Source organism: Musa acuminata, chromosome BXJ2-7 (assembly GCF_036884655.1).
Source record: "Musa acuminata AAA Group cultivar baxijiao chromosome BXJ2-7, Cavendish_Baxijiao_AAA, whole genome shotgun sequence".
Lineage (NCBI taxonomy): Eukaryota > Viridiplantae > Streptophyta > Magnoliopsida > Zingiberales > Musaceae > Musa > Musa acuminata.
In genome coordinates, this window is record NC_088344.1 from 12,485,592 (window position 1) to 12,511,146 (window position 25,555).

The following is a 25,555-nucleotide window of genomic DNA, read 5'->3' on the forward strand; positions in this document are numbered from 1 at the left end:
GAAGCTTAAGATAACCAGCCTGAGGAAGGGACATGTAACTCACGATTCAAGCTCTAGATTAGTCCTTGTTAATAAGAAGTGATTGGTCTGACTGCTGTTTCTCAAGTTTTATGCACGGTTCATCATCCATGGCAAAGTAACTTGTAAGAGATTAGGATTACAGAGTTGCAGCTCTATCCATTTCCCGCTATCAAATAGATGACAGTCATGATGATGCTCCCTAACAATGGGGAAGTTTCCAAGGTTGAAGTCCTTGATTTGGTGATTTGACTGGTCATGCATAGGAAGGGACTGATAATTAACTTGTTGGATCATCTCGGAATGAGGCAGAAGATTCAACGTGTCAACACATCCCCTCTTCTAATACGGCTTAAACATTGTACTGCTCCCCAATGATGTTGTGTTGAGTGGACTGCAGCAGCAGTCCTTGGGAATCCTCCAAGCTGAGCTGAGCTGTTGTGCAATTGGATTGCTGGAAGAGAAAGATAAGTTAAGATTGTGGTGCAAACATTTCATATTCAAAGATAGATAAATTTCCAGTTAAACATCACAACAAATTAATATAAATTGCAATGGTGGATTAATGTTGTGTCTATGAGAGCCATCACATGCTAATTAAAGTTGTGTCTGCTAATGAGGTCAAATCTTGTAGCCGATTAGTGTACATTAAAGCTTTCCCTGCTACTAAATGAAAGCCTTTGCTGCATTGGAAACTTCACAGTTGCATAAACTCCGCATTAAGTTGAACTGTTGCATTCATCCAAATTAATGTTTTCGTCACATCTCAGAGGCTATTTTGGGCCAGCATATGCTTTGGGAGGAGAGTGGTCAGAAAAAGCTGACATGTATAGATCTGGAGTTCCAGTGCTTGAGATCTTTAGTTGCAGAGAGAACACAGATCTTTATCTTCCAAATGAGCCGCAAAATGTTCCACAATCTGTTGCTCAGGATATGAGAAATCCAAGCTGCCAGACTCAATAGAAGATGGTGGCCTGGAAAAGGAGGTGCTACAGTTTTGTCATATTGCCCTGCTGTGCCTTTACCCACCATATCCAAGCTGTCGACTGAACCATCACCAACTCCAGTGAAACCAGCATTGCTGAGAGAGAGAGAGAGAGAGAGAGAGAGAGAGAGAGAGAGAGAGAGAGCGAGCGAGCATGGTTTTTTGACATCAATTGTAGGAGATCAAGTTGCAGCATCATATGACAAGGAAGATGAAGGTGTTATGTGTCTGTGAAAGAGAGAAAGAGAAAGAGGAGATCGCAGACAATTATCTTGCAGAGTCTGCAAAGAACTCATGTGCTCGCTGACGGTCCTTATAGCATTGCTTATGGCCTGCCGAGCAGTAGCAGCTATTTAATTGCCACATAGTGGTATTAACTCTTCAACCTATTCATCTATGGAGTACGAATGATACAATGGTTTGAAATACCAAACATATTACTCAGTCAAAATTCAAGAATAATATTAAATCGATCCGTGTGATCGGAGTAAATAATATATGAGCACCTGGAAGCTTTACTTCCACACTCCCAATACAAACACACACACAAATATATATATATATATATATATATATACACTAGCTTTCAGATCACCCAATAATACTGTCAAAATCAAAAGGATTCTTTTTAGACAAACCTTCCATATCTAAAAGAAAAGAAAAGGAATAAAAAGAAGACAAGACCAACTAGACTCCGACAAGCCATGAAACTACTAAGCTATGCATACATATACATATATATATATATATATATATATATATATATATATATATATATATATATATATATATATATATATATATATATATATATATATATATATATATATATATATATATATATATATATATATATGTTCGACGATTTGTTCACCTATTATGCAAGGGGTTGGGGCCGGTCGGCACGAGTCGCTTATCGTCCTCCACCAAGCTCTCGTTCTTCTCCGCCGGCGTGAAGTAGCTGCAAAGATCGAACCGCTTCAGCTTGCATCTGTGGGGATGGATGGTGACGACGTCGGCAGCCGACTCCTTCGCCGATGTCCGGTACTCATCCGCTTTCTGACGATGGTGGGTGTGCTTCCTGCTGACACTTGGAGCGAAACCATGCAAGCCGGCAAAGCAAAGGATTAAGCATGCGACCAAGCCTGCTCGAGCCCATCTCCTCCTCATGCTTACTGGAAGAGACTCTAAAGAATATGGAAGAGAGGCCAAAGGCTTAAGAATGGAGGATGGGGGGAGCCAAAGAGGAAGTCAAAGAGAGTAATTACAAAGGTTCCTCGGAGGTACAGTCGCATCTATGAGACATCCACATCCCTGCATCAGTGGCCTCGCACCAAGCTGCATTAATGCGTTCTCAGTTCTCTTGCAGGCATAGAACTAAAGGCCAGAGAGGGAAGCAGAGAGATAAATATGAGAAAGAGAAACCAACGTACAGCGAGACCTGATCATAACACCTATTTAGAAGAAAAAGGCTTACAAGTTCTCATTTTGTATATTCCTACTCTCTCTCTCTCTCTCTCTCTCTCTCTGTTGGTGTCTGAGATAAACCCTAGAGAGTGTTAGAAATATAGCTAGGAAGGTCACCAAGAAGAAGAAGAAGAAGAAGAGACAGAGGGAAGGGAAAGAGGTGCTGAGGTTGTTGGAGACAAAGCCAAAGGAAGAGTGGCCTGTAAAGACTTCTCCATCATAAATCTCTTCTTTGTTTCCTTTCCACTTGGAGGGCACTGTTTGCAGAAAACAATACCACCTTCAACTACCATTTGGACCTTCATCACTCCACTGTATACTTCTCATGCTGTGTTCCAACAGTTGTCTCAGCTAGGAAAATGTTGTATCGTAATATGTTCCCTTATTTGCTATCCTTGCCCATTAAAAACAGTCTGTTCTGACATCAAAATTGCTCTCAGTTAGTACTCGTGGAAGTATATGTTCAAGTAATTAAAAACCTTTAGGGATTTTGAAAAGGTTGATGCATGTTTGAGGCATTATCCATCCATCACATATGTAAGTACATATATTCCAAGTCCTCCACTGTGCAGCTGGGTAAAAGAGGCACAGCTGGTTGGTCGATATGAATTGAGGCCGACAAGGGAGGAGGAATGCCACCTTTCTTCGAGGTAGGGCAGCCCAAGGTGACTTGCAGTGGATTCCTCTGTAACCCTTCATGCAGTCCATATCCCCAGAGGGATGCAACTCTGCCCAGCTTCATGAGGGAGTTAGTGGTGGAGTATTCATTGGTGTCATCATACAAGGAATATTGAGCCTGGAGAGAGAGAGAGAGAGAGAGAGAGAGAGAGAGAGCCCAGCTTACATTCCTTTCCTTTCTTTTGGATCAATCATTCTGCCCATGGCATGCGCTGCACAGAATGGCACACCAAAATTCCCAATGGTCACATTCCCACTTATTCCACAAACCTAACTGTAGAATCATCGCCATCCTTTCTAGATCCTACTGCTCTTTGATCAAGCTCGTAAGCTTCATGCATGCTTGAACAACCCATGGCATCTGTAGGTTTGTTTCCTACAACACAACTCTTTTCAATGGTACTCGAAGCAGTAAACCAGGAACTCCGACACATTTGGTTATTGGAAGCTCCTTAATCAATTTCACTGCAAGAAAGTGATTAAGATTTAGTAGTTCAAGATCAAGTTTCAATTGGTGTTATGTGCATTCTCAGCTCCAACTCAAAGTGTAAATATATGTTGGCAACTCGAAGATGCTCTCATTCGCGTATCATTTCACATGTTTCTTAGATATGGAAGCCACAGTTAAAAGTGTCCTACTCATTTAGCTGCCTGCATAAGGGAGATGAAATTGGTCAGAAGTTTGTGCACATGTTTCGACTTAAAACGTTGCAGTATGTCTTCCTTCAAACAATGATGGAGAAGTGACCGAGGCATTAAGTCAAGTCCACCTTTTATTCCTATGAGCCCATGTTGGTACCTTTTACAGGACTCATACCATTGCAGGGGCTATGTTCTTCTCACCTTCAAGTCTGAAACAAAGTGTGCAGATATTAGCAAAGATTCATAAAAAGAATGAAGTAAAACAGTCATCATGAAAATAAATAAATAAATAAATATGTATATATATATATATATATATCATGAATTATCTTATAATATCATAAAATGTCTTTTTTAGCTTACATATCCTATTCTAAATGAATAAGATGCCTTCCGATATATCGTATCTAATAAGAATTTCAAAACACCTAAAACTAGAAAATAAAATATTACATAACTAAAATAAATTGAAATATTACAATAAAGAAATGTCAAAAGATAAATGCTCCTAATTTTAGAAAAAAAATGTCGGATCCCTCCGGTTGAAGATGATTTTCATTTCACGTGGACAAATATTTTGAGTATCATCGTTGTTTAGTTCTTTTGAATTATTCTTTTCATAAATCTTCTAATATACAACATATTTTTTCTTAAAATTATCATAATGATAAATATAGGACAGGAAACACACAAAATATCTTTAATTCCAATAAAATATAGAAAATGCATAATTTTACCTTGTGATTGATAAATATCAATAAAATTTTAGTATCTTCTTATAGCTTTAAAATGTTTACCTTGGTGTGTTTCTTATTACACTCAACACAAACAATAGTGGTTGCCAATATTGCCATTAATTTTTTTTTTGTCTTGTTAATCTTTTTTTCTAAATGTTCTCTCTATCAAACATATGTTTATGAAGGAAAATTGTTGACCAATCATGGTTTTTTTTTTTAAATAGTAAATTTTTTTTTATAATATTGTATTATTACTTGTGGAAAATACCCATATCTTCTTCATATTTGAATATTTATTGGATCAATCAAGTTAACATTTCCTTTGATTAAATCCAAATTCACTTTTTGGAGACATAGAGATGTGCTTCGAGACATTGATATTAGCAATGCTTGGAGAGTCGAGCACATTGAATCCACAACTCCAACCATCTTATAAAGGTACATCTTTCATATGATGATAGCATATTATCCTAAAAAATCATCTTATAAACTATTTTCTCTATAATTTTTCCTACAAAATTACTAGCGGGTATCACTCCTACTACCTCATTGCTTTCGTCTCGGTGGAATTAAATGTCATCCCTTCATCGGACTAAAGGTTTACCACTCTTGGATACCATAACGAGGTACAAGCTCTTATAGTGAAATTAATAAGAATTAACTTAAAAATACATATATAATATAAATATTTGCTATTATCACGTGCATTAATTTATGATAAAAAATATGATTAAAACAATCATAATAACACATAATGAAAGCATATCATAGTACAATCATAGTAAACATAAATCATGTTTAAAGCAAAGCCTATAACACGTTATCATATCCAAACAATAAAACTAAATGCTTACCCAGATTTAAACTATTTATAAATAAATATTATTGTGCTAAAAACACCTATTTGGGTGGACGAGCCACTTACCTCAAGTCCAAGCTTTCAACCAATCTATCGTTGAAGTCCTAAGGAAAATGATAAACATTCAATTATTTAATTATACAATAACAATAAAATAAATTTTATCTTTGTTAAATTATTTATCAGTTTTTCCTTAACTAACCAATTAATCATATATATATACCAATCTCATCACTAATTAAGCTCAGGTGCTCATGGGGATTAGAAGAACAGTATTAAGGAATTCCTAACTATAATAATTGGATGCATGAAGAGATTGTTGTTATCCTACAGGCTGTGCGAATTAAGCATATGTTACAACTTACAAAACATTAACCAGAGAAATAATATGGGAAAAAGATGGGCAGTGGTGAAAAGCAACATTCTTGTTGAACACAGAATGAGAAATCCCTAAATTGTACTATCGGAGAAGGTGGAAAAGAATCTTGTTCGCCTGTTATGCATGGTATTGCACACCACCTGCATTAGATTCAAGATCATACTACCATTTGATAATATAAGATTTGGAGGGATACAGATTTTATTATTTTAATCATATTTCATGAATAGTAAAATCTAGTAATATAATATTCTTAAAAAAATGATAAAATAAATGAGAGTGAAAAATCTTAAATGATCAATTTTGATATCAAAGAGATACAAGCTAATACACATTTATCATTTTATATTCCGAAGATTATCATTCCTCAAATCACTAAAAGAATTGATGAAGGTAAACAATCAAATAACATTGATAAACTTGTTGATGTCACGGTTAATGATTTTATAGAATGTCCATAATCGATAATTTTGAGAAAATCTCAAAGGAAAAAAAAAGACCTATCATTTTTTTATAATAATATATTATAAGAATCACACAGAGATTAAAAGGGACCCTTTATTATTTTCATGAGCCAAGGAAAATAGTAATTTTAAAAAATAATATAATGCAATGAAATAATAGTTAAAATCAATAGACCAAAAGAGTATTTGAGAACTCATCAAATTACCTAATAACCATAAAAGAGTTAGTTGTAAATATGTTTTTAAGATAAAATATAATTAAAGGAGTAATAAACTTGTTGCTAAAGTTTTTTTTAAAGAATGCATCGACTATAATAAGACATTTTATCTAGCTTCTAAAAATAACTCGTTGAGGATCATTATGATCTTGAGTTATATCAAATATATATAAAAATAATATTTTTGAATGAGGATCACGATGAAGAAATCTATATAGAACAACACGAAGGATTTAAAAAAAGAAAAAGAGAAATTGAGCTTGTAAACTTAGAAAATCCATTTATAGTCTTAAACAAGTTTCCAAATGATTGTATATAAAATTTTATGATATCATTACTTCCTTCATGTTTAAAAAAAATATGGCTGATCAGTACATATATCTAAAGATTAGTAAAAGCAAGCTTATTGTATTGGTTTTATATGTGGATAATATTTTGTTTACTAGTAGTGATATTGATTTATTGTACAAAACTAAGATGTTTCTTATCAAGAATTTTAATATGGTTGATATGAATGAGGTGTCTTATGTTATTAGGATTAAGATGTTTAGGGATAGATCCCAAAGATTATTACGATTGTCGATATATTCATCAAATCTTAAAGAAATTTAATAGGTAGTTTTGTTTAGCTAATAATACATCAATTACTAAATGTGAAAGATTCAAACAAAACTAGTGTCTTAAAAATAATTTAGAAAAGAATCAAATAAATGATATTTCTTATGCATGTGCAGTTGAAAGTCTATTATATACTCAAACCTATATAAGATTATATATCAATTTTATAGTTAGAATGCTGGGTAGATACCATGACAACCCAAGAATGAAATATTGTAAAGTTATAAAGAAAGTTATAAGATATCTACGAGGGACGATAGATTATATACTCACATATAAGATATCATATCAACTTAAAATGACGAGATATTTAGATATTGATTTTGTAAATTGTCTCGATAGTAAGAAGTCCACTTCCGGATTTATATTTACATTAGTTAGAGAGAAAATTTTTTATAGAAGTATAAACTAATCACTTTTTGTATTATCAATAATAGAAGCTGAATTTATAGTATACTTTGAGATCAAAAATCGAGTTTTACGATTATGAAATTTTATCTTCAGACTTGGTGTGATCGATCCAATTGTCAAACCGCTGAATATATTTTGTGATAATACTATAGTAGTTTTCTTCTCTAAGAATGATAAGTACTCTAGTGATTCCAAGCACATTGAGATAAAGTACTTGGTGGTTAGAGAAAGAGTTTAGAAATCACAACCATCAATTGAGAACCTAAACACCACCTTGATGATTACTAATCTATTTACTAAAGCTTATAATCTAAAATATTTAAAGAATATATTCTTAGAATAAAATTTGTGAGCAAGTCATAAAAGATATAACAATGTATGTTTAGGTGGATGCTATTATTGATATTTTTCTTCTTTAATAAAAATTATTTATTTCTATTATCTTATTTATATTTATATTTATGCATATTATAATTAAATATAATAATAAAATTATCTTGACAAATAAATTATAAGGATTATTATAGATTATATTACGAAAAATTAATAGTATTATGGTACATTCGCTATGATTTGCCTTAATAGTTAGACTTAATATAATATTATTATGCTTATTGGACATATTGGCTTATTTTAAAATTCATGATCATGTATAAATTTTTTTATAAAATTTTTTAGAATCTAATTAAAGAAAATTATTTTTAAATAAACTTTTATTTTATTTATTTTAATTTTAATTTTTGTAATACTTTACTAATTAATGGGTCAAGTGGAAGAATGTTAGATTATGTGATCATATCTAATTATGTAATATATATTATAGATCTGATTATATTTTGATGATAATTATTGGCCAATAGAAATTATGTCTAATTATATTAAGATTCCTTAGGAGATCACCTTGATAGTAAGGACTATCAAAATTATCATCTTAGATCCTATGCTCTCACCTAGAAAAAGACTAGATATTCTCAATCTCCTTTCGTCTCTAGCCCATTGCTCATGATGGTTGGTCTACAAATCAAATAAAGGCTTTCTGGATGACATTGAAATGTTTGCGTCTTAAATCTGATGTATCATATTTGATTTTTTTATTTTTGTATAATTTATGCATAGGTCAGGAAAGATACGATGACAAGACAATCTAACAATTCTCTCTATGAGTAAATCCTTCTAAACATATTATACAAGTATCAACTTCATTTGAGCAGTTAGACTCTAAGATGAAATAAAAAGATATTGAAAATATCTTGATCTTATACGTGAACGTCTGTCAGACTCTTTAAGTTTCTGATTTTTACTCCTCCTTTGGAAAAAAAAAAAATACAAACTATAATAAATACTATTAGAAGTAAAACCATTAAAACTATTCCACTAATAATGTTATACAATATAATATTTATGCCTAGTTAAACTTCTTTATTTATAATTGTTGAAGGAACAAATTCAACTGCAACTATTTCTGGAATTGGCTTAAACTCAATTGAACCTGCAGGAAAATTAATGTTATATATTTTATATTAATCCAGTTTGATAGGGTTTTACTCGTCAAATTATAAAGTGGAATGTCTGTACAAATATATAGTGCCCAGGAACATAAAGGGGATCATATTTAAAATCAATAGAAATTTGAGATTGGAATTAGAGGATACAAAAATTTTAGATAGGGATAGAATATTATTATTTTAGCAACTTATAATAAAAATTAATTAAGTCAAGTCATATACATCATTCATTGAAGTCGACTATATACAACAAATAATGACAACATCATCTTGTATCTACTTTTAAATATTGAACTAAGAAAGAAAACCATTTTTTCATCAATGAGTTCAGTTTTCATAATTTAATTTTCTCCGTGGCTTAATAGATCTTTGGTTACAATGACTCTTATTTTACTTGGTGTAATAACCGAAAAGGTTAGCCAAATCTCATGTTTGGCTTGATCATGTTTTGATTCTCTTTCTAGTTTCATCTTCCTCATCTATCCAACTCTTCCTCTAACCCTAAAAAAAAATTATTTAGATTTCAAAACTTCTAAATTGATTTTGAGGAGGTTCATTCTATCCAAGGCATTGACCTAAAATAGTGATGAACCTATCCAACTTGGTATTAAAAAAAAATCATAAATTAGCAACCAGATCCAAAAGTTCAAGTTCACATGCCTATCATCAAAATATCAGAGAATTTATGTTCTTGAATGATGCAGGAGATCATTCATCAAAGCACCAGTAAACGTCATGTAGATCTTAGCTGCTGCTGATGGATAACTTAATGGAACAAATTGCCAATGCCATCAAAAACTAAATACTTGCCTGGCACATTTAGCAAACTGAAATCTTATGACAAGCATTTCATCTTATTTAACCGAAACTACCACAAACATCCAACTCCGAAACCTTAAAAAGAGTTCTTTCTCCCACCTTATTATCTTGCACAAGTGCCTACAACAAGAGGTTTAGGCATTAGCAACAGTGGCGGATGTGGGTTTCTGGATGACAAATGACATGCACTGGCACTGTCGCTGGCTGTCGAAGGACAGGAGGCGAATGTAAGCATTAGGATAAACCTGCTTACATTCTTCGATCTCCTCAAGGACTAGGGCTGGGTCCGTGCATCCGAACATTGGTAGCTTCCAGAGTGTCCAATACCTTCCGTCGTAGTAGCCCGGTATTCGGCTATTGGTCCTGTGCACTTGTCCCACCTTCGATGGCCCAAAATTTAAGATCAGGAATTTGACAAGATAAATGGTGATGGATAATCATGTAATGGTCATCGGAAAAAAGATAATGCAACAATAAGCGATGAGGATTTTTGCTGAATGCCAAAGTAAAACTTCACAAGCATTCTGATAGTTGTTATTTGACGATCTAAATGATGATTAAAGACAGAAACAGATATGCACTACAAGTTTGTGATTAAACCTCTGCCTTAGTAGATTCTGAAAGAGCCACGACTTGCAATATTTTAGATTGATCTACACCACTGTAATCACCATCAGCATCATCGTCATCATTGTTTTTTAATCTGATGCATGGTCAACTTTTAAAGCACTGCTTAAAATTGAGATGGCTCCATGAATTTAGCAAAATTTTATGACACTGCAGAACTTCGACTCTGCAGCTAAACAAATACCTCAAGCAAGATCAAACACTTGTTGGGTGGGTATAGAATTATCAGAAACTTGTAACAACCTTATTAGTTTCAGTGTTCTTAAATCCTGCAAACGAAGTGCCAAAAAATTATGTCGACCAAAGACTAATACTCCTGCCATTCCCAGTTTGTCACTCCAGGAAAAAAAAAAGGTGGAAATATGTTAATTACTAAGTAGTCACAGAAAACCCTTAAATGTATGTCAACAATGAATCATTTCTTAACAAAAAGAAAAAAAACTCAACTTCATAAGTCAACTAAAGATATATTGCTGAAAGGATCGATCACATGATAAAAGCCACATCAACCAAACTGAAGTTTAAATTTGTGAATCTGCCTACCATTCCTGGCTTCCACATGCAAAACAGTGTGGAAATAATAAGACATTTCACCTTGGCATCAATTTTTATACAGTCATTATAAAAGATCACCAAGTTGATCAGGATTAGCATCCCAAACTTTCTACTAATTTTATGGTAGCGGTAGCATTCAAATTTTATGCAAAGGGATCTATTGCTAATAAAAATAAACTAACCAAAACTAAAACTAGTCAACATCGTATTTGCACTAAAACTAGTCAGTATCACAATCACAATATGGTAGATCTTTATTCCTTATATGAAGTATAATACTCACCTCATGAAGATCAATTATTAAGGCTAATCGATCACACATGACGATATTGATGCATGAACTTCTAATCAATAAATATATTTCCAATAAAGAAATAAGGTCCTAGTAAGAACAATACCTCATCAAATTCCAAGCAGGGGATATATCCTTTAGCTATCATGTAATCAACCTCCTTCGCTATTGATTCCTTGGAGAGGGGTGGCAGGTAAGAAAGCGCCTCGTACTTGTTGTTATTGAATGGGTTCCATGTCTAATTACACATCAAAGCAAAAAAAGGCAGAGTCTAATCAGGAAGAAACCCCAAACTTGGATGAATGTTAAGCTTCTTAGTGATGCTATGACACATATCATAGTTGAATTACTCGACTCTGACAGCAAGCTTAGGAATTCAATTGACTCATTTGACCAAGAGCTGATATAAAAATATGCTCAAGACATAAATCTCATTGGTATTGCTTCAGTTAGATTGTGTCTCCACATGCTAAATCACTTTATACTAACATGCTTTACATTCTCTTAGTAACCTAAATGCCACTGCTTTTACTTGATGCAAACAATGTTGACTTGGATTCATTCAGAGTATAAAAGCAAAAAAGAAAAATGCAGTTGCATAACAATATAAAATTAAGCAGGTGTCATAAAGTCAAACAGAGTCAATGGGAAGAGCATCACCCAAAGTTGATTTCTATAAGAATAAGAAAAATAACAAACAATCTAAAGTATCCCAGGAAAAAGAAAAAGATTTGAGCCCCTACAGATGTCTAGATGTCTTTCCCAAGTATTCACATGCAGTAAGGTGATTTCAATCTCCAACACCATTAATACATCTAAGAGTTCCAATAAGACTCACATCTCTTATTTTTAATCGAACCTTTAGACCTTCAAAAGACAAAATCCAAAGAAACAAATAGAAACCTCCCAAAATAGGATCCTCACAAGCATACCTTCATGCACCGAGTTCTGAAGCCATTGGAGACGGTCCTCGATCGCCACCCAACGGAGCAGTCTTTCTCTGGAAAACGCTTAGCTGAAGCATCAGCCCTCAGGCCGACGTAGCCGGCGACCGCCCCAGCAGAAAGGAACGCAGCTGACATCTCACCTTGCTGCTCTCGAGAAGAGTAAGCGCGTCGCTATAAGTGGGCGCCGATGAATAAAAGTACAGGAAAGAGACGGTGGGCGCAAGGAAGAGGGTTTGGTTTGCAGTGGATGATGGAACTTTGATGTCCCCGCCACCGCCCCGACTGCTGCCACCTTTAATACCAACCTGTTAAAATATGAAACAAATGGCCAAAGCCAACAGAAGAGAGTGGAGGAGCACACGGTAAAGTCGCATGCTTCGATGACGCAGTCTTCCTTCCCACTAGCTTTGGTTCACGAACCTTCCTCCTCCACCTTGGCCCCTCTCACTGTGTTTGGACACTTGTAGTCTCTGATCTTTCATGGCTCACGGGACATGGCCACTGTGTGCTTGGCAGATCAACGAGGCAAATTTTTTCGCGTGTGAAAACCCATTAGATTACAGTGTTCGAACCATTACATTACTTGTACTACTTTACTCTCTGAATTCCAATATGTGATTCATGTCAACTTATCAACTGAATTGTTCCAAAGAATGTGATACGGAGAAAAATGAAGTTGAGCTAAACTTTAGCATCGATCGTGACCGTCATATGATCTTAGAGTTCCCTTCATAGCAAGTCTTGGAACGCATTTACCAAAATCCCCATCCCAGACCTCAGATTTTGAGTTCGGATTAGGTATTGAATTGGAAATCTACAAGCACTGTAGTGCCTATTGCTAAGGTATAATGGAGCTTATGATATCGACGTAGTAAGTACACTCCACGCATGGAATTGTGGCTGGTGCTCTCCTGTTAGAGATCATATCAGCGCACTGTGAGTGATCTCACAGTACTCTGATGATATCAATGTACTCTGTTCCTTCGTCTCATTACAAGATCTTTAACTAGAATTGATCTCAACACAGGATTAGGAGACCATAACTTGGAGCAGCTGAAAGGAGTCACCTCTTCATTCAGACACTGAATTCAATTAATAGCATACATCCAAGAAAAAAACTGTGGAGCATATACTAGATTGATGTACCCTAAGAGATCATGTTCATGTGTGTGTGGATCTAAGTGAATCTAGTATTTTTCATCTATTATTAAACCACAAAATTAAGCCTACAACAAGAAGGTAAAACCACATTGATGCACCCTTACTATTTTATCTAGGATTGCCATGTGTGTTTTGCTATGGTTATTATATATACATGCCTGTCGACAAGCAAAGCCTATATCAACCAGAAAGAATTTAGATCTAACATGATATAAGGGCGGTCTTAACCGGTCTGGCTAGCTGCTGCACATTCCGGTGAGATCATCGGTAATAGACACGGGACTGGTGCCTCCCATATCTGTAAATAATGAAACAGGTAGCATATCAGCAAAAAATGCAAAAGTATTAGTCTACTCCCATCTATCTCGGATTTCGTCTTGCCTGTCTTTCTGTGATCAGTTTGATTTCATTATCTCATACTTTAAATCACACACACATGCACCACATTTTGCAGGAAATAAGAAATGTGTATTACTGGGTAAAGAAGAGTAAATAAGAAATGTATCACTGGGTAAAGAAGAGTAAACTTATTCCACGCACAAGTTAATTACTTGCTCGATTTTGCATTTGGTTAAAGAAAAGAAAATTATACAAATTTTATTAAGTTACTAACCTCTCCCCCCTCTAACTAAATAACACATAAATGAATCATTGTTAGAATCACCAATTATTATATCGGTTACATTGTTAGAAAAACTATTTTATTGGTTACATTGTTTGACCGGATAAATATATACCCAACACTAGTCCCACAAATTAAGGTTGTTTGGCAGGTTATTATGAAAAAGGTTTCTAGGACCTTCGGCAAATGACGCATAACACTGTGTATAACATATCAGATCATATAATTGCCAAAATTTTGTATGAACTGAGAAAGAACTTACTCCCACCTGTAATGGCTGGGAATCATCAGTGATGTTGCAGCACCAACACCAGTCCATGCAAGTTCATCATCAGTTTCAGCAAATCTATACTCTCTTATATCTACAGATCTTGAAGAACCTTCACCTCGATACGATCCATCCGAACTTGACCCATGACTGCTTCGTACACCTCCACTGGATCTTTGTCGATTTCTCCTAAATTTCGGAAACACCCTACAAGATATACAAGACGTCCACCATTTGCCCCTGTTCCTATGGAAATCCTCATATTCATCACCAGCTTCTGCATCTCCATATTCGATGACATAATCACCCAAAACCACTCCATGGGGTACTTCTGCGTGTATAGTGCTCAAAACATCTATGATCTCAGACGACTGCTGGAAATTTTCCCAGTTTAGTTGTTGTGCAGGATCAATTTCAGAAGGGCGTGAATGTGGGTGTTTCAATTGAGCATGTTTCTGAAGCTCAGAAAAGTTTCCAACATATTCACAATGTTTCTCTTCACAACATCGTTTCTTCGTGTTCAAGTAGACACGGGCCTCGTTGATAATGAGCCACCCTGTTACATCTCCCCTACACAGTGGGCAGGTTGGTTGGCTGCTGGGGCTCGAAGAGATGTCCTGAATGCATACCATAGAAACACCATTTGAAGCTGATATGTCTTTTGCAACAGCAGGCACTCCGTGTGCACTTTTAAACCTCTCCAAACAATTTGAGTGGTTTTGATCAGTATCACATATGAACGGCCGACACCCCTTGTCATATGAAGAGCATAGGAGTAGTACCCCATTGTGAGGAAAATCCAAACAGATCGAGCAAGTCACATCTTTCCAATCAAAATCCAATTTTATGTTGACCCAGTCCACATAGGGGTTCACCTTGACTGCCTTCTTGTCAGATGTGAATGAAGCCATCACAATTTTTTTCTGCATAAATAATTGGGCAAAAATCCACGTTAAGGACCTGACATATCATCAAAGAGCGAAAAAGGAGAAAGGTTCCAGAAAATGGATCATTTTAAGATATTGAAAACTATAAAGCCTCTGTTAAAATAGAAAGGAAATGTAGAGGACAGAACCAGCATTGTCATAAAGGTGAACATTACAAGAGGCTATGACAAGGTCAAGGGTGGCAAAGCACCAGACTAATAATCTCAGAAAATGGATCATTTAAGATATTGACAACCATAAAGCCTCTGTTAAAATAAAAAACTAAAGCAAAGGAGAGAAACAGCTTTGTCATAAAGGTGAACATTACAAGAACCTATGACAAGGTCAAGGGTGGCAAAGCACCAGACTAATAATCCTAGAACTGTATATGCTTCGGTGGTGATATTCAAAGATATTGTGCATTTGCCTTAAATTCCTCCATTTTCTTTCTAAATATAGGGAGCATAATACATAAATACAACATAACAGTAACAAAAATGATAAAAAAAAAAAATTGTCACATTAATAATAAAAATATTTGGAGGTAATATAGTACTACTGGTTATTATAAACAACTTTAATATTGATACTTACTTTGTAGTTGAAGGGCAAACAAATGTCAAGAGGATCCGGACATTTCAATCCCAAGAGTACATGACCAAAAATTTGAAAATATTCGGTTATTCCAATTCAAACTTCATTATGTTTTAATTCAAATTCCAATTACAATGCCGGAAATGAACCAAACACTAAGTAGTTTGTCCTGCTAAAAATTCCAGGAACTTGATCAAATACATGAAAAGTTAGGAACTTGATCAAATTCCAGGCATATCACTGAGTCTGCTAAAAATTCAATGCATTAGAATTTTCTACTGTAAAATTTTGTCCTCAAGTCCTTGACAAGACATGAAAAGCTCCATCCATAGTTACTTAGAACGCCATGTCAACATATTACCAACAAATGTAAACTAATACAGGTGACAGATGCCCAATAGGCTACACCTCCACAAATAGCATCTACCTAGAAAACAATGGGGTCTGCAATGTGGAGTAACAATAGCTCATGTTTAATATAGTTAACTGGACTAGAAAGTTCTTATATTCTATGAGTAATTCAGTCAGTGTGGTCAAATAATCCTCCTCTTTGTTTCGAAGACTTAGATAAAGCCATTTCCTTCAATCAATTCTCTTGAGTTATAAATACACTATCCCATTTGCATCATTGCAATTCCAAGAAAACATTACAGAGCAGGTATCTATTCTATAGAATTTACTGGTCGCCCTGACAAACCATTTGCTCACTACCCCTTCGCTGATTCGGACTACCCGAGTGTTTAGTAAGCACTAGAAGCCAGAGATGGAGCGAAAACTGCGTGAACTATAAATTCCGCAAAAATGTATCAATTCAGCATAACGTTTCATCATCTAAAGAGATTCATAATGGAACTTGGAATACCAAATAAAACGACATAAATCAATCGAGTTTACAAAGAACGCCGCGCAGTCTATACATAGGAACCATCGACAAATTACGAGTGCACACCGATGGGCAGGAATCATCGGTATGCCAAAAACAAGAAGCTGATTCATCAGATCAATAGAACACAACAAAACCGAATTTTTACTGCCAAAATCACAGAAAACGCAGCATGAACAATTCTCGATCTGGACCATCTTAAAACCAATTGTTTGCAGCCAAATCGAAGGAAACACATCGCATGCCCGAATCGGAACAAGACAAACAAAAATTGCCATCAAAATTCTAGAATTAAAAATCAGCACAGCTAAAAAAAGACCTTGATCAAACTGATGCCCAATAGGGCGATATCGATCGGAAGAAAGCGAGAGCAAACCTTCTTAAAGATCCCTCGGTTTCCCAGAGAAGGTAAGAGGCCGTCAGATCCCAGAAAACGTGAAAACCCCAACCCTAGATCTCTATTTGGCATGCAGAAAAGTGGAAGGCGAGAGAGAGAGAGAGAGAGACGTCACTAAGCGGAGAAGTGGAGAGGAGCTTAAGGGAGGATAAAAAGTCCACTTTTTTTTCTTAAAATAGTAATAATATTATAAATATTTTATTGATATTAATATTTTTTTTATGAGTTGAAAAATTACAGCTGAGTGACTTTGAATTTGCCACGTGGGTTCCACGTGCAAAGCACAAGGATGAAGTTGGTGAACGCTTGAACGGAAAAAATATATATATGATGTAAACTTATAATTGATTGGATGGTTTGTATGTATTTTATGTGTGTTTGGCCCTCCACAAGTCAATTCTTTTGGAAAAAATTAATATTTTATGTTATATTATATTAAATTACATACAAGTCCGTGACACGGACTTAAACCTAAACATATTAAATTAATGAAGTTTTGATGGATCGATAAGGATAATAATTATACATAAACAATTCTAAGTCGGGGATAACTTGGATCGCTTTGCACGTTAATCAATTGAAGGGGTCATCAGCAAAGCAGGATTAATAGTTCAAAAAATATGATAAGATAGATAGCAACAATATTGATCTATTTCATATAAGATGATAATTATATAAAGATGTCAACGTTCTCGGTTTGATCAAGATGATATATATATATATATATATATATATATATATATATATATATATATATATATATATATATATATATATATATATATATATATATATATATATATGTATATATAATCAAACTATAGTGATGAGGTTAAGGGTGATGATAGTAATATGTTAGGAACAATAAAAGAGGCTATAAATGTGAATTAAAGCAATTCAAATGACTTGACTCACCTTCATTTGCCACGATCAAAGTCTTTTATCATCCCCATCTAGGTTGATGTAGATATGAACATACGGCCAACTATAAAACGATTCAATTTTGTCCATCTCATCTCATGTTGTCTCTTAAAATCAAGTAGGAGACAATTTTTTCCTACTTGCACGAGTCAAAGCCACCACACGAGGTAGACTAGACTTGCGAATGTTGCATGAAGTCAACCATGAACGATCACATTCGTGGTGGAAACCTGGGAAGGGAACCATAGACTGACCTGATACATAAAAACAAGGGGCAAGGATGGATCAACACTGCAAATAGGAAAGTTCGATGGTAGTTTCAAGTCAAACATTAGGCAGATGACTTCATCAAAGAAAAACGGAATTGTAGTTCATCACATTTATTGTGAAGAAAGTAGTTGTATTCTTACATGGTGGAAATGCTTATTTTCACAATTAAATTAAGCCCATCGAATAATAATATGCACAATTAAATTACCAATCAAACAAAATATAAGCACGAAGTGAAGTAGCACCTGATTTGATTCAGCATCAGTCTTCATCACCAATAGCAGTACAACTGGAGCGGCTATCTATCACACCACCATCAACCTCTTCTTCCCATTCCCACCGCAAGTAGCACAAGTGCATTCCAAAGGTGGAAATAGCTTATTTTTCCGCCGACGGCTCGTTGAGAATTCGTAATAGTTTTCTGCAAACACATACATACACCTATAAAATGCAAAATGCACACAAAAAGGATTTTTTTTGGAATTTCGGTTGATTACAACCCCCTGCATCGACCGCTCAGTTTTCGCGGTTGCAAGACTCAGCAAGCTGAACACTGAAACAAACATGCTTGCAATGCTAAGCAACGTGGAGGTGCAACAAAATCATACTCGTGCACTCTGCAGCTCAATCATAGAGAGAATCATCATCAGGATTGACAACATACAATCATTCAACATAACATTCTAAGAGCCAATAATCGACTCAATATCTATCTTACAGCCTGTTACAATTTCCACTCGTTAATTCTGTAATAAATTTACGAACTACAACTTTATTTACACCTAACAGCAGCAAAATGATACATGGGATCAAGCACAAGAATCACTTAATAGCGTGTGTCAGTAATTGAACCATTGAAATTTTATAGGTTCCAACAAATACGCTAAGAGTTCAGAAAACCAAGTAAAATATCACCATAGAGTAGACATATCTCAACCACTACAAACACATATCAAGCGGCAAATATGTAATAGAATACTCCATATACAGGCAACCCCTTTGATTTCCTATTACAATTTCTTGCCAGAAGCAAGATATTTAAAGAAAGAAAATAGTAAACTTTGCTAGTACCTTCTGGATGTTACATCTAAGGTAGAAATCCCAGATAAGGATGACAAAAGGTATAGAGGAACTGATCTTTGAATGTCCAGGCAAGAAACAAGCAAGAATATATCGCTAATCAGGTCTACATCTTCTGCTGGAATATCTATAGATCTCCAAAAGCAGACAAGATATGGTCATTGTTTCCTCCATGGAAAGTAGCATATATGCTTTGATATTAGCAGAAGCAAATCGGATATCTTTCCCTTGTTAAATAATTGAGCTCGCTAAAGACAGCTCGTATAACTCGCTCAACATCCACTCTTCTCCAGTTTGGCCACCAAGTACTATTGCTCTTGTTCCTCCAACAACACATGTACTATGGCCCCAAGCAAATCGAGGTGGAGAACCAGGTACATTCAGTATCCTCCATGTTGGTTTCTCTTCGGTTGGGTCCAGAAGATAAAGTTGGGAAGCTGAGTGAAGACCAGCCACAGATCCTCCGAATATCAAGATTCTCCCTCCAGGAAGGCTAACAGCCACATGATCAAGGCGGGGTGGTGGACCAATTCCAGCTGGATTCCCAGCACCAGGCATTCCACTACCTGTAATACACCTCCAACAGGGTTCTTCCTCGCTCAAGTCCATGGTGAACACGTCACTAGATCGAAGTCGAAGGGGCCCACTCTTAGCCAGACCACCAAACATCAGAATTTTACGCCCATCGTACACTGACAGAGAGTGCCCTAATCTGGAAGGTGGTGTCCATGAGGCTGGGATCTCCCTCCATACAGGTTTCTCCATTGTGACGTCCAATAGGTGAGTGTCACTGAGAAGTACTCCAGAATCAGCACACCCACCTGAAACCACCAACTTTGTGTCATCAAGAGTGCAAGAACTATGCCATGACCTGGGCATGGGAGGTGCAAGTCCAGATATCTCACGCCATGCTGGAAATTGGGCATCCAAGTCTAGGATGAAGACATCATTGAGCAAGCCCTGGGTACCACAACCACCAAACACAACCAACCAAGATCCATTTAAGCAAGATAATGTGTGACCCCATCTACCAGGAGGTGCAGAGGTTACTTTGACATGCCGCCACTCCGGGTTACTGGCATTCAGATCCAAAACAAATGTATCATTCATTGGTTGCATATTAACACCTTCTCCACCAAAAAGAAAAACCCGATTCCCAACTGCACAAGCACTAAAGTTACAACGAGATGGCTCCACAGCACCTCCAACTCTCAATTTCCTCCATGCAGCAGCTTCTAGGGTGGTTAGTTCTCTTGCAAGTCTTCCCCAACCAAGTCTTTTAGCTCCTGGAACAGTTTCTAATGCACGAGTAGTTTCACTGCCCCATGCATTCTGACAAACCATTTTCCAGAGATCCTCATTCTTTGTAAGTTCATACAGCCTCATGCATACAGAACCAACAGATGCAATATCTCTTGGAGACAACCTTGAAAATATTTTCTGACACAAGACCTCGTCACTCAGTTGCAACATGCTACAAAGTTCACGACAGATAAGTCCATGACCAGCTGAAATAGGTTGGACCACATAACTAGCTATCAAACGATCAGGTCTGGCAGATTCCTTAACGGTAGAACTAAGTAGAGGTCCCAATTCAACATTTGTGTCAGTGAAGAACTGAATGGCTATATAATGAGTTATGATATCATCATCCCCATAAATTGGTGTTAGCTGAAGCCTATTCATCAATGGAGAACCATCCTTCCTAAAATTCAATAGATCACCTTGGAATTCAATTCCCTCCTCAAGGCACTTCCGTATCTCAGAAACTACAGTGGCATCTACTAAAGGATGCCGCCTTTGAGCAAATGGTCCTCTGCATTGCAAGAACCGGCTGAAGAAAAACAATACAAAAAAATGGTTCACATTAAATAAACATATAGATCTGAAGATCCTTGTAAGCACTCGCTAAAGTATTTACAGCCAGGGAATTTTTTCATAAAAATAATAACTTTTCAATATAGATCAGTTGCTAAAAAGTGAAAAACTTTATTCAAGTGTAACAGGACATGTATATCCAATTAGAATGAAAAAGTGAACAACGAAGTATAAATTGACTGGGAAAACACTACACTGCTATTGGTTCATTGTAATGTTTCAAGTAACTGGAGTCAACCATATGGATCGTTTCCGGTCACTAAAGTTGGTTTAGGGCAATACTACCAGTCAGACTTAAAGAAAACAAAAAAGTCCTTTTACAGAGTCTTTTTAGATATTTTTCTACCACTTCCAGCACCACTAATCTTAATTGACTCACCTCATTTAATGGGCTTTTATAAATCTCAGTTAGGCACGTTCATACTATCTTAAATAATACTCCCTTATTTTATCTTCTACTTAAGCTACATCTAATTTTTCATGATAATAAAAATATATTGTTTATCTTTTTAGTAATCCAACACAGTCATCTCGACATCTGGTAGTTGCAAATTCACAATCTGCTAGTCCATGTTAGTTGCACTCCATTAGGAGAAGTTTGCCATGCCATGCCATGCTTCATATATCTTTGAAGTTGAGAAAGAAATCAAGATCATAGATTCCCCAAAAACCACAAGCATCAATGGAACACACAAGGTTGAGTTTGACCCCATTTATGAGTAATAAGCATGCTTCAGAACTGAGATGTGAGAACCTATATCAACCCAAGAACATAAAGGTAGAAACTAGAAGTAAGGAAAATGGACTTCAAGATCCAACGCTTAGAACTGGGCCAACCAACCCCTAAACCCTCTGAATACCAAATTCTTCTAATCTCTAGTATTTACTTTTAGAAAAAAAGGCAAACAAATAATGGAGGCTCCAAACCAGCAAGCACTTGCATGCTATCATAGTTGAATTAATATCCAGATCAGAACATGCAAGAGAATAAATACACAAATATCACCAATTTCTGACAGATCCTTTATGACTCATTGTACTTGTAAAAGATAGACAACCACACCATTTGGACTGCTAGTCCCAACAGAAAATAAATAATAAACTTATATATATAATGCATATGTATATATATACACAAATTCATGTACATATACATACATATACATACACATATACACATATACATATATACATATATACATACATATATATACATATACATATAAGCGTGAAGGACTGATTATTACAGGTACGCAGTTTCACATTAAAGGAGTTGTCATTTGCAACAACGTGCCTGGGTGAGGAGACTTTCTAAAACTTCAGCGAGTGAGGTTATATGTGCAGAAAAACACATGACATGGCCATGAGTTCAGATATTCTATCTATGTACAGAACATCACATGGTAGAGTTACGCAAGAACGACATAGAGGAGGGCAGGTTCACAATGTGCAACTCTGTACTGTGCATACCATGGATAAGAAACCATTGTCACATCTGATATGCCACGGCACACGTCTTTGCTTGAATGGGTGAGAGCATATGGATGTGTCCTTCCACAAGCACATTGTGATATGTACTAACTGATGCAACAGCCTAACAGACACATGACCAGCATAAGCCAACTAAACCCCTTTGATGTCACATGAAATGCATTTAAAGTACAAAAACATTAATAGAGCAAAAGGCATTCTTATTCTATATAGCTTTTTCTTCCCCTCAAACCACCCATGTTTTATTCTATCAACCTGTAAAAGCAAATTGAGTAACCTGGATACATTTTCTTAATAAAGTTGTGAAAAATGCAAGGCATATTGAAGTGACAAGATTTAGTGGTGCTAGGAATGGGAATAAAGGCAAGATACAAGGTGCACAAGATAAGCACATACAGATAAATAAAAGGTAAAACAAAACAAAATTTGACGCACAATCATTGTTCATTAAAAACTATTTAACTATATAATATAAAGATATGTCAGCCTATTAGCTCAAACGTCAGTGTTTGTATCTATTGTAAAAATTCAACAACACAAAATTTTGTAAAAAAGAAAAAGGAAGAACGAAGTATCAGACAAATAAAACGACCGCAATGGAAGGCACAAAAGAACCAAAGAGAAAACAAAGGAGAAGAGGATGAGAATAAGGAATAGATAATGTCACAACTGTATGGTTGAGTCTTGTGCCTCCCAATAAAAGAAAAACTTCCCTATTGTTTGGCCCTTCCTTTTGACGAAAAAACAAAATTTTACTCTTGCATCACATATATTTCACATTAGTAATGAAGACAAAAATTAAACACTCTATATTCCATGCATACGAAATTTTACTCTTGCATCACATATATTTCACGTTAGTAATGAAGACAAAAGTTAAACACACTATATTACATGCATGCCTTTGAGGTGCTTGTTCTTTTGAAAAAGCTCATAAAGAAAGACAGGTGTTCATGAAGCTTATGAGCCTCAAGTGATTCAAGGTTCATAGCCTGAGTATCCATGAGTCTCGTGCCCTGAAAACTCTAGGTCAAAGTTATAACTTTTGCATTATAGAGACAACAACTACAACTAAATATCATCATTGCAACAAATTCAAATTTTGAAAGACCATGACTCAATGGCTTTATCATGAAACAATATTAAAAGCAAAACAGTGCTTCTTGCTTTTTGCTTATCTTGAGGACAAATCACTGCCCATTATTCATCCAAAGAAATGGATATAGTAGCCATTATTTCATCTTTTTTTATGAATATCCCTGCAATTCGCCTCGACAGATTGATACGATATCATAGATCAAACAATCAATGCAACTAAGAAATGCCTTAATCTCAAACGGTCTCAAACTGCATCGATTTAGCCGGTTAGTCTTAGTCGGAGTGGGTGTTGGGTAAACCTATGATCGTAGTTATTTATGTAGGAGGGCATGGATGCTAACACAAAGATCAAAGTTAATACCTTAATACGTCTAACAAGAACAAACCCACTAATAAGCAAATTGCACATCCTCCTCCCATCGAATGAAAGGACTAAAAAATCAATGCGCATGGAGCTACAGAAAACAATAAAAAAACACCGAATTCACGGATGCCTATATCCCAAAAAAAGAAGAAATTTCTACCGAAATTAAACTCAAGCGACTTGAGACTTACCAGTTCCTTCCAAGCACCTCCTCGGCGCGATAGCCGCTGGCCTCCTCGAAGCCCCGGTTGACATAGATGATCGGGTAGTCAGGCTCAAGCGCATCGGAAACCACCAACCCGCACGACGACGCCGGCCGTAGCATGCCCTCCACCGCGAACGAGAACGCCCCCGCGCCGCCGCTCAGCAGGAAGCCCTCCTCCTCGCCGTCGCTCGGGCCCTCGGAATCACTGTCCCACTCCATCCAGCGCGCGCCGCCTAATCTAGATCGAACCTCTTCCTCACCCCATCTAGTAGGCGGGGAACCGCAGCGAGAGCCGAGGAACCACGCCGATCGGAAGGAAAAGGAAGCCGCTTCGGGATCCGAGAACGCGAGGGTTTCGATGCGTTCGCCGGAATCTCCCTCGAATTCTCGAGGGTTTGGGGCAGATGGCGAGGAGAAGGGTGGGGGAGGAGAACGAGTGGATGGTGTGGAGAGAAGGGTGTCGAAATGTTGGCCGCACAGCGTCGACTCCGAAACGGGAGCGGGTTTGGAAGGGGGAACGCGAACGCGAGCCCTCGGTCGCTTCCCACCGCGCGTACGTCGATCTCGGTGCGGTGGCTTGAGAAGCACCGTCAGTTTCTCGCCCTTTAGTAGTGGTTAACGGCGGATCTGTGTGGTTCGATGGGCCATTTTTATGCGGGCGGGCGGTCGTGTGCGTGCGACTGTGAGGTGGGAGAGTCTGCGGACATTACCGAAGCCTGCGACGATTGTTTTACGGCGTCCAAATTGGATTATTCATGCTTAATAGAACTAAATTAAGAAGAATTAATGTGAAGATATGTGTAATGACTAATTATTGCTCAGTTATCCACAACAACAGGCAATAATGTCTGGATGATTTCTTTTTCGAATTCATGTAAATCTTTTAATGTTGATGTCGAATTATATTTTCATTCCAACTTGTTAATCCAATCATCTCATTTGATCTAAATTAACCCATACATATTATTAGATGGCCTCCCATCAAAACATAATTCCATCCAAATCAAAATCATTCATCCATTTCAAAATCCATGCTCATTTCTAGTATAACATAAGATTTCCATATGTAAATCTGATTGATCTATCCAATTTTTCACTTACAATTAACTTGGACAGCCTATTTCTTGGATCACAAAATCTCTAATCCAAAATTAAGTTCCAACTTAATGATACCCT

General features: G+C 36.2%; 3 protein-coding genes across 6 annotated transcripts; all 3 read right to left on the reverse strand.

Moving 5' to 3' along the window:
- Positions 1 to 9,775: 9,775 nt before the first annotated feature.
- On the reverse strand, positions 9,776 to 12,498 carry LOC103991922 (ribulose bisphosphate carboxylase small subunit, chloroplastic 3). Its single transcript, XM_009411465.3, has 3 exons — positions 12,207 to 12,498; positions 11,381 to 11,512; positions 9,776 to 10,180 (listed from the first exon to the last, which is right to left on the reverse strand). Exons 1-3 carry the CDS (start codon positions 12,354 to 12,356, stop codon positions 9,935 to 9,937), a joined length of 528 nt encoding a protein of 175 aa, XP_009409740.2. The 5' UTR covers positions 12,357 to 12,498; the 3' UTR covers positions 9,776 to 9,934.
- Positions 12,499 to 13,399: 901 nt separating this feature from the next.
- LOC103991921 (uncharacterized) lies at positions 13,400 to 17,203 on the reverse strand. Of its 3 annotated transcripts, none has more exons than XM_009411464.3 (3): positions 17,052 to 17,203; positions 14,267 to 15,195; positions 13,400 to 13,680 (listed from the first exon to the last, which is right to left on the reverse strand). In XM_009411464.3, the coding sequence occupies exons 1-3, from the start codon at positions 17,142 to 17,144 to the stop codon at positions 13,644 to 13,646; spliced, it is 1,059 nt and encodes a 352-aa protein (XP_009409739.2). In that variant the 5' UTR covers positions 17,145 to 17,203; the 3' UTR covers positions 13,400 to 13,643. The 3 variants fall into 3 exon arrangements, with proteins under 3 accessions (XP_009409739.2, XP_009409737.2, XP_009409738.2); XM_009411462.3 differs by having other exon boundaries at positions 16,995 to 17,193; XM_009411463.3 differs by having other exon boundaries at positions 14,273 to 15,195; positions 16,995 to 17,188.
- Positions 17,204 to 19,215: 2,012 nt separating this feature from the next.
- On the reverse strand, positions 19,216 to 24,918 carry LOC135617281 (adagio-like protein 1). Of its 2 annotated transcripts, XM_065117339.1 has the most exons (3): positions 24,366 to 24,493; positions 22,692 to 22,815; positions 19,216 to 21,177 (listed from the first exon to the last, which is right to left on the reverse strand). In XM_065117339.1, the coding sequence occupies exons 2-3, from the start codon at positions 22,706 to 22,708 to the stop codon at positions 19,575 to 19,577; spliced, it is 1,620 nt and encodes a 539-aa protein (XP_064973411.1). In that variant the 5' UTR covers positions 22,709 to 22,815; positions 24,366 to 24,493; the 3' UTR covers positions 19,216 to 19,574. The 2 variants fall into 2 exon arrangements, with proteins under 2 accessions (XP_064973411.1, XP_064973410.1); XM_065117338.1 differs by lacking the exon at positions 22,692 to 22,815 and having other exon boundaries at positions 24,366 to 24,918.
- Positions 24,919 to 25,555: the final 637 nt, after the last annotated feature.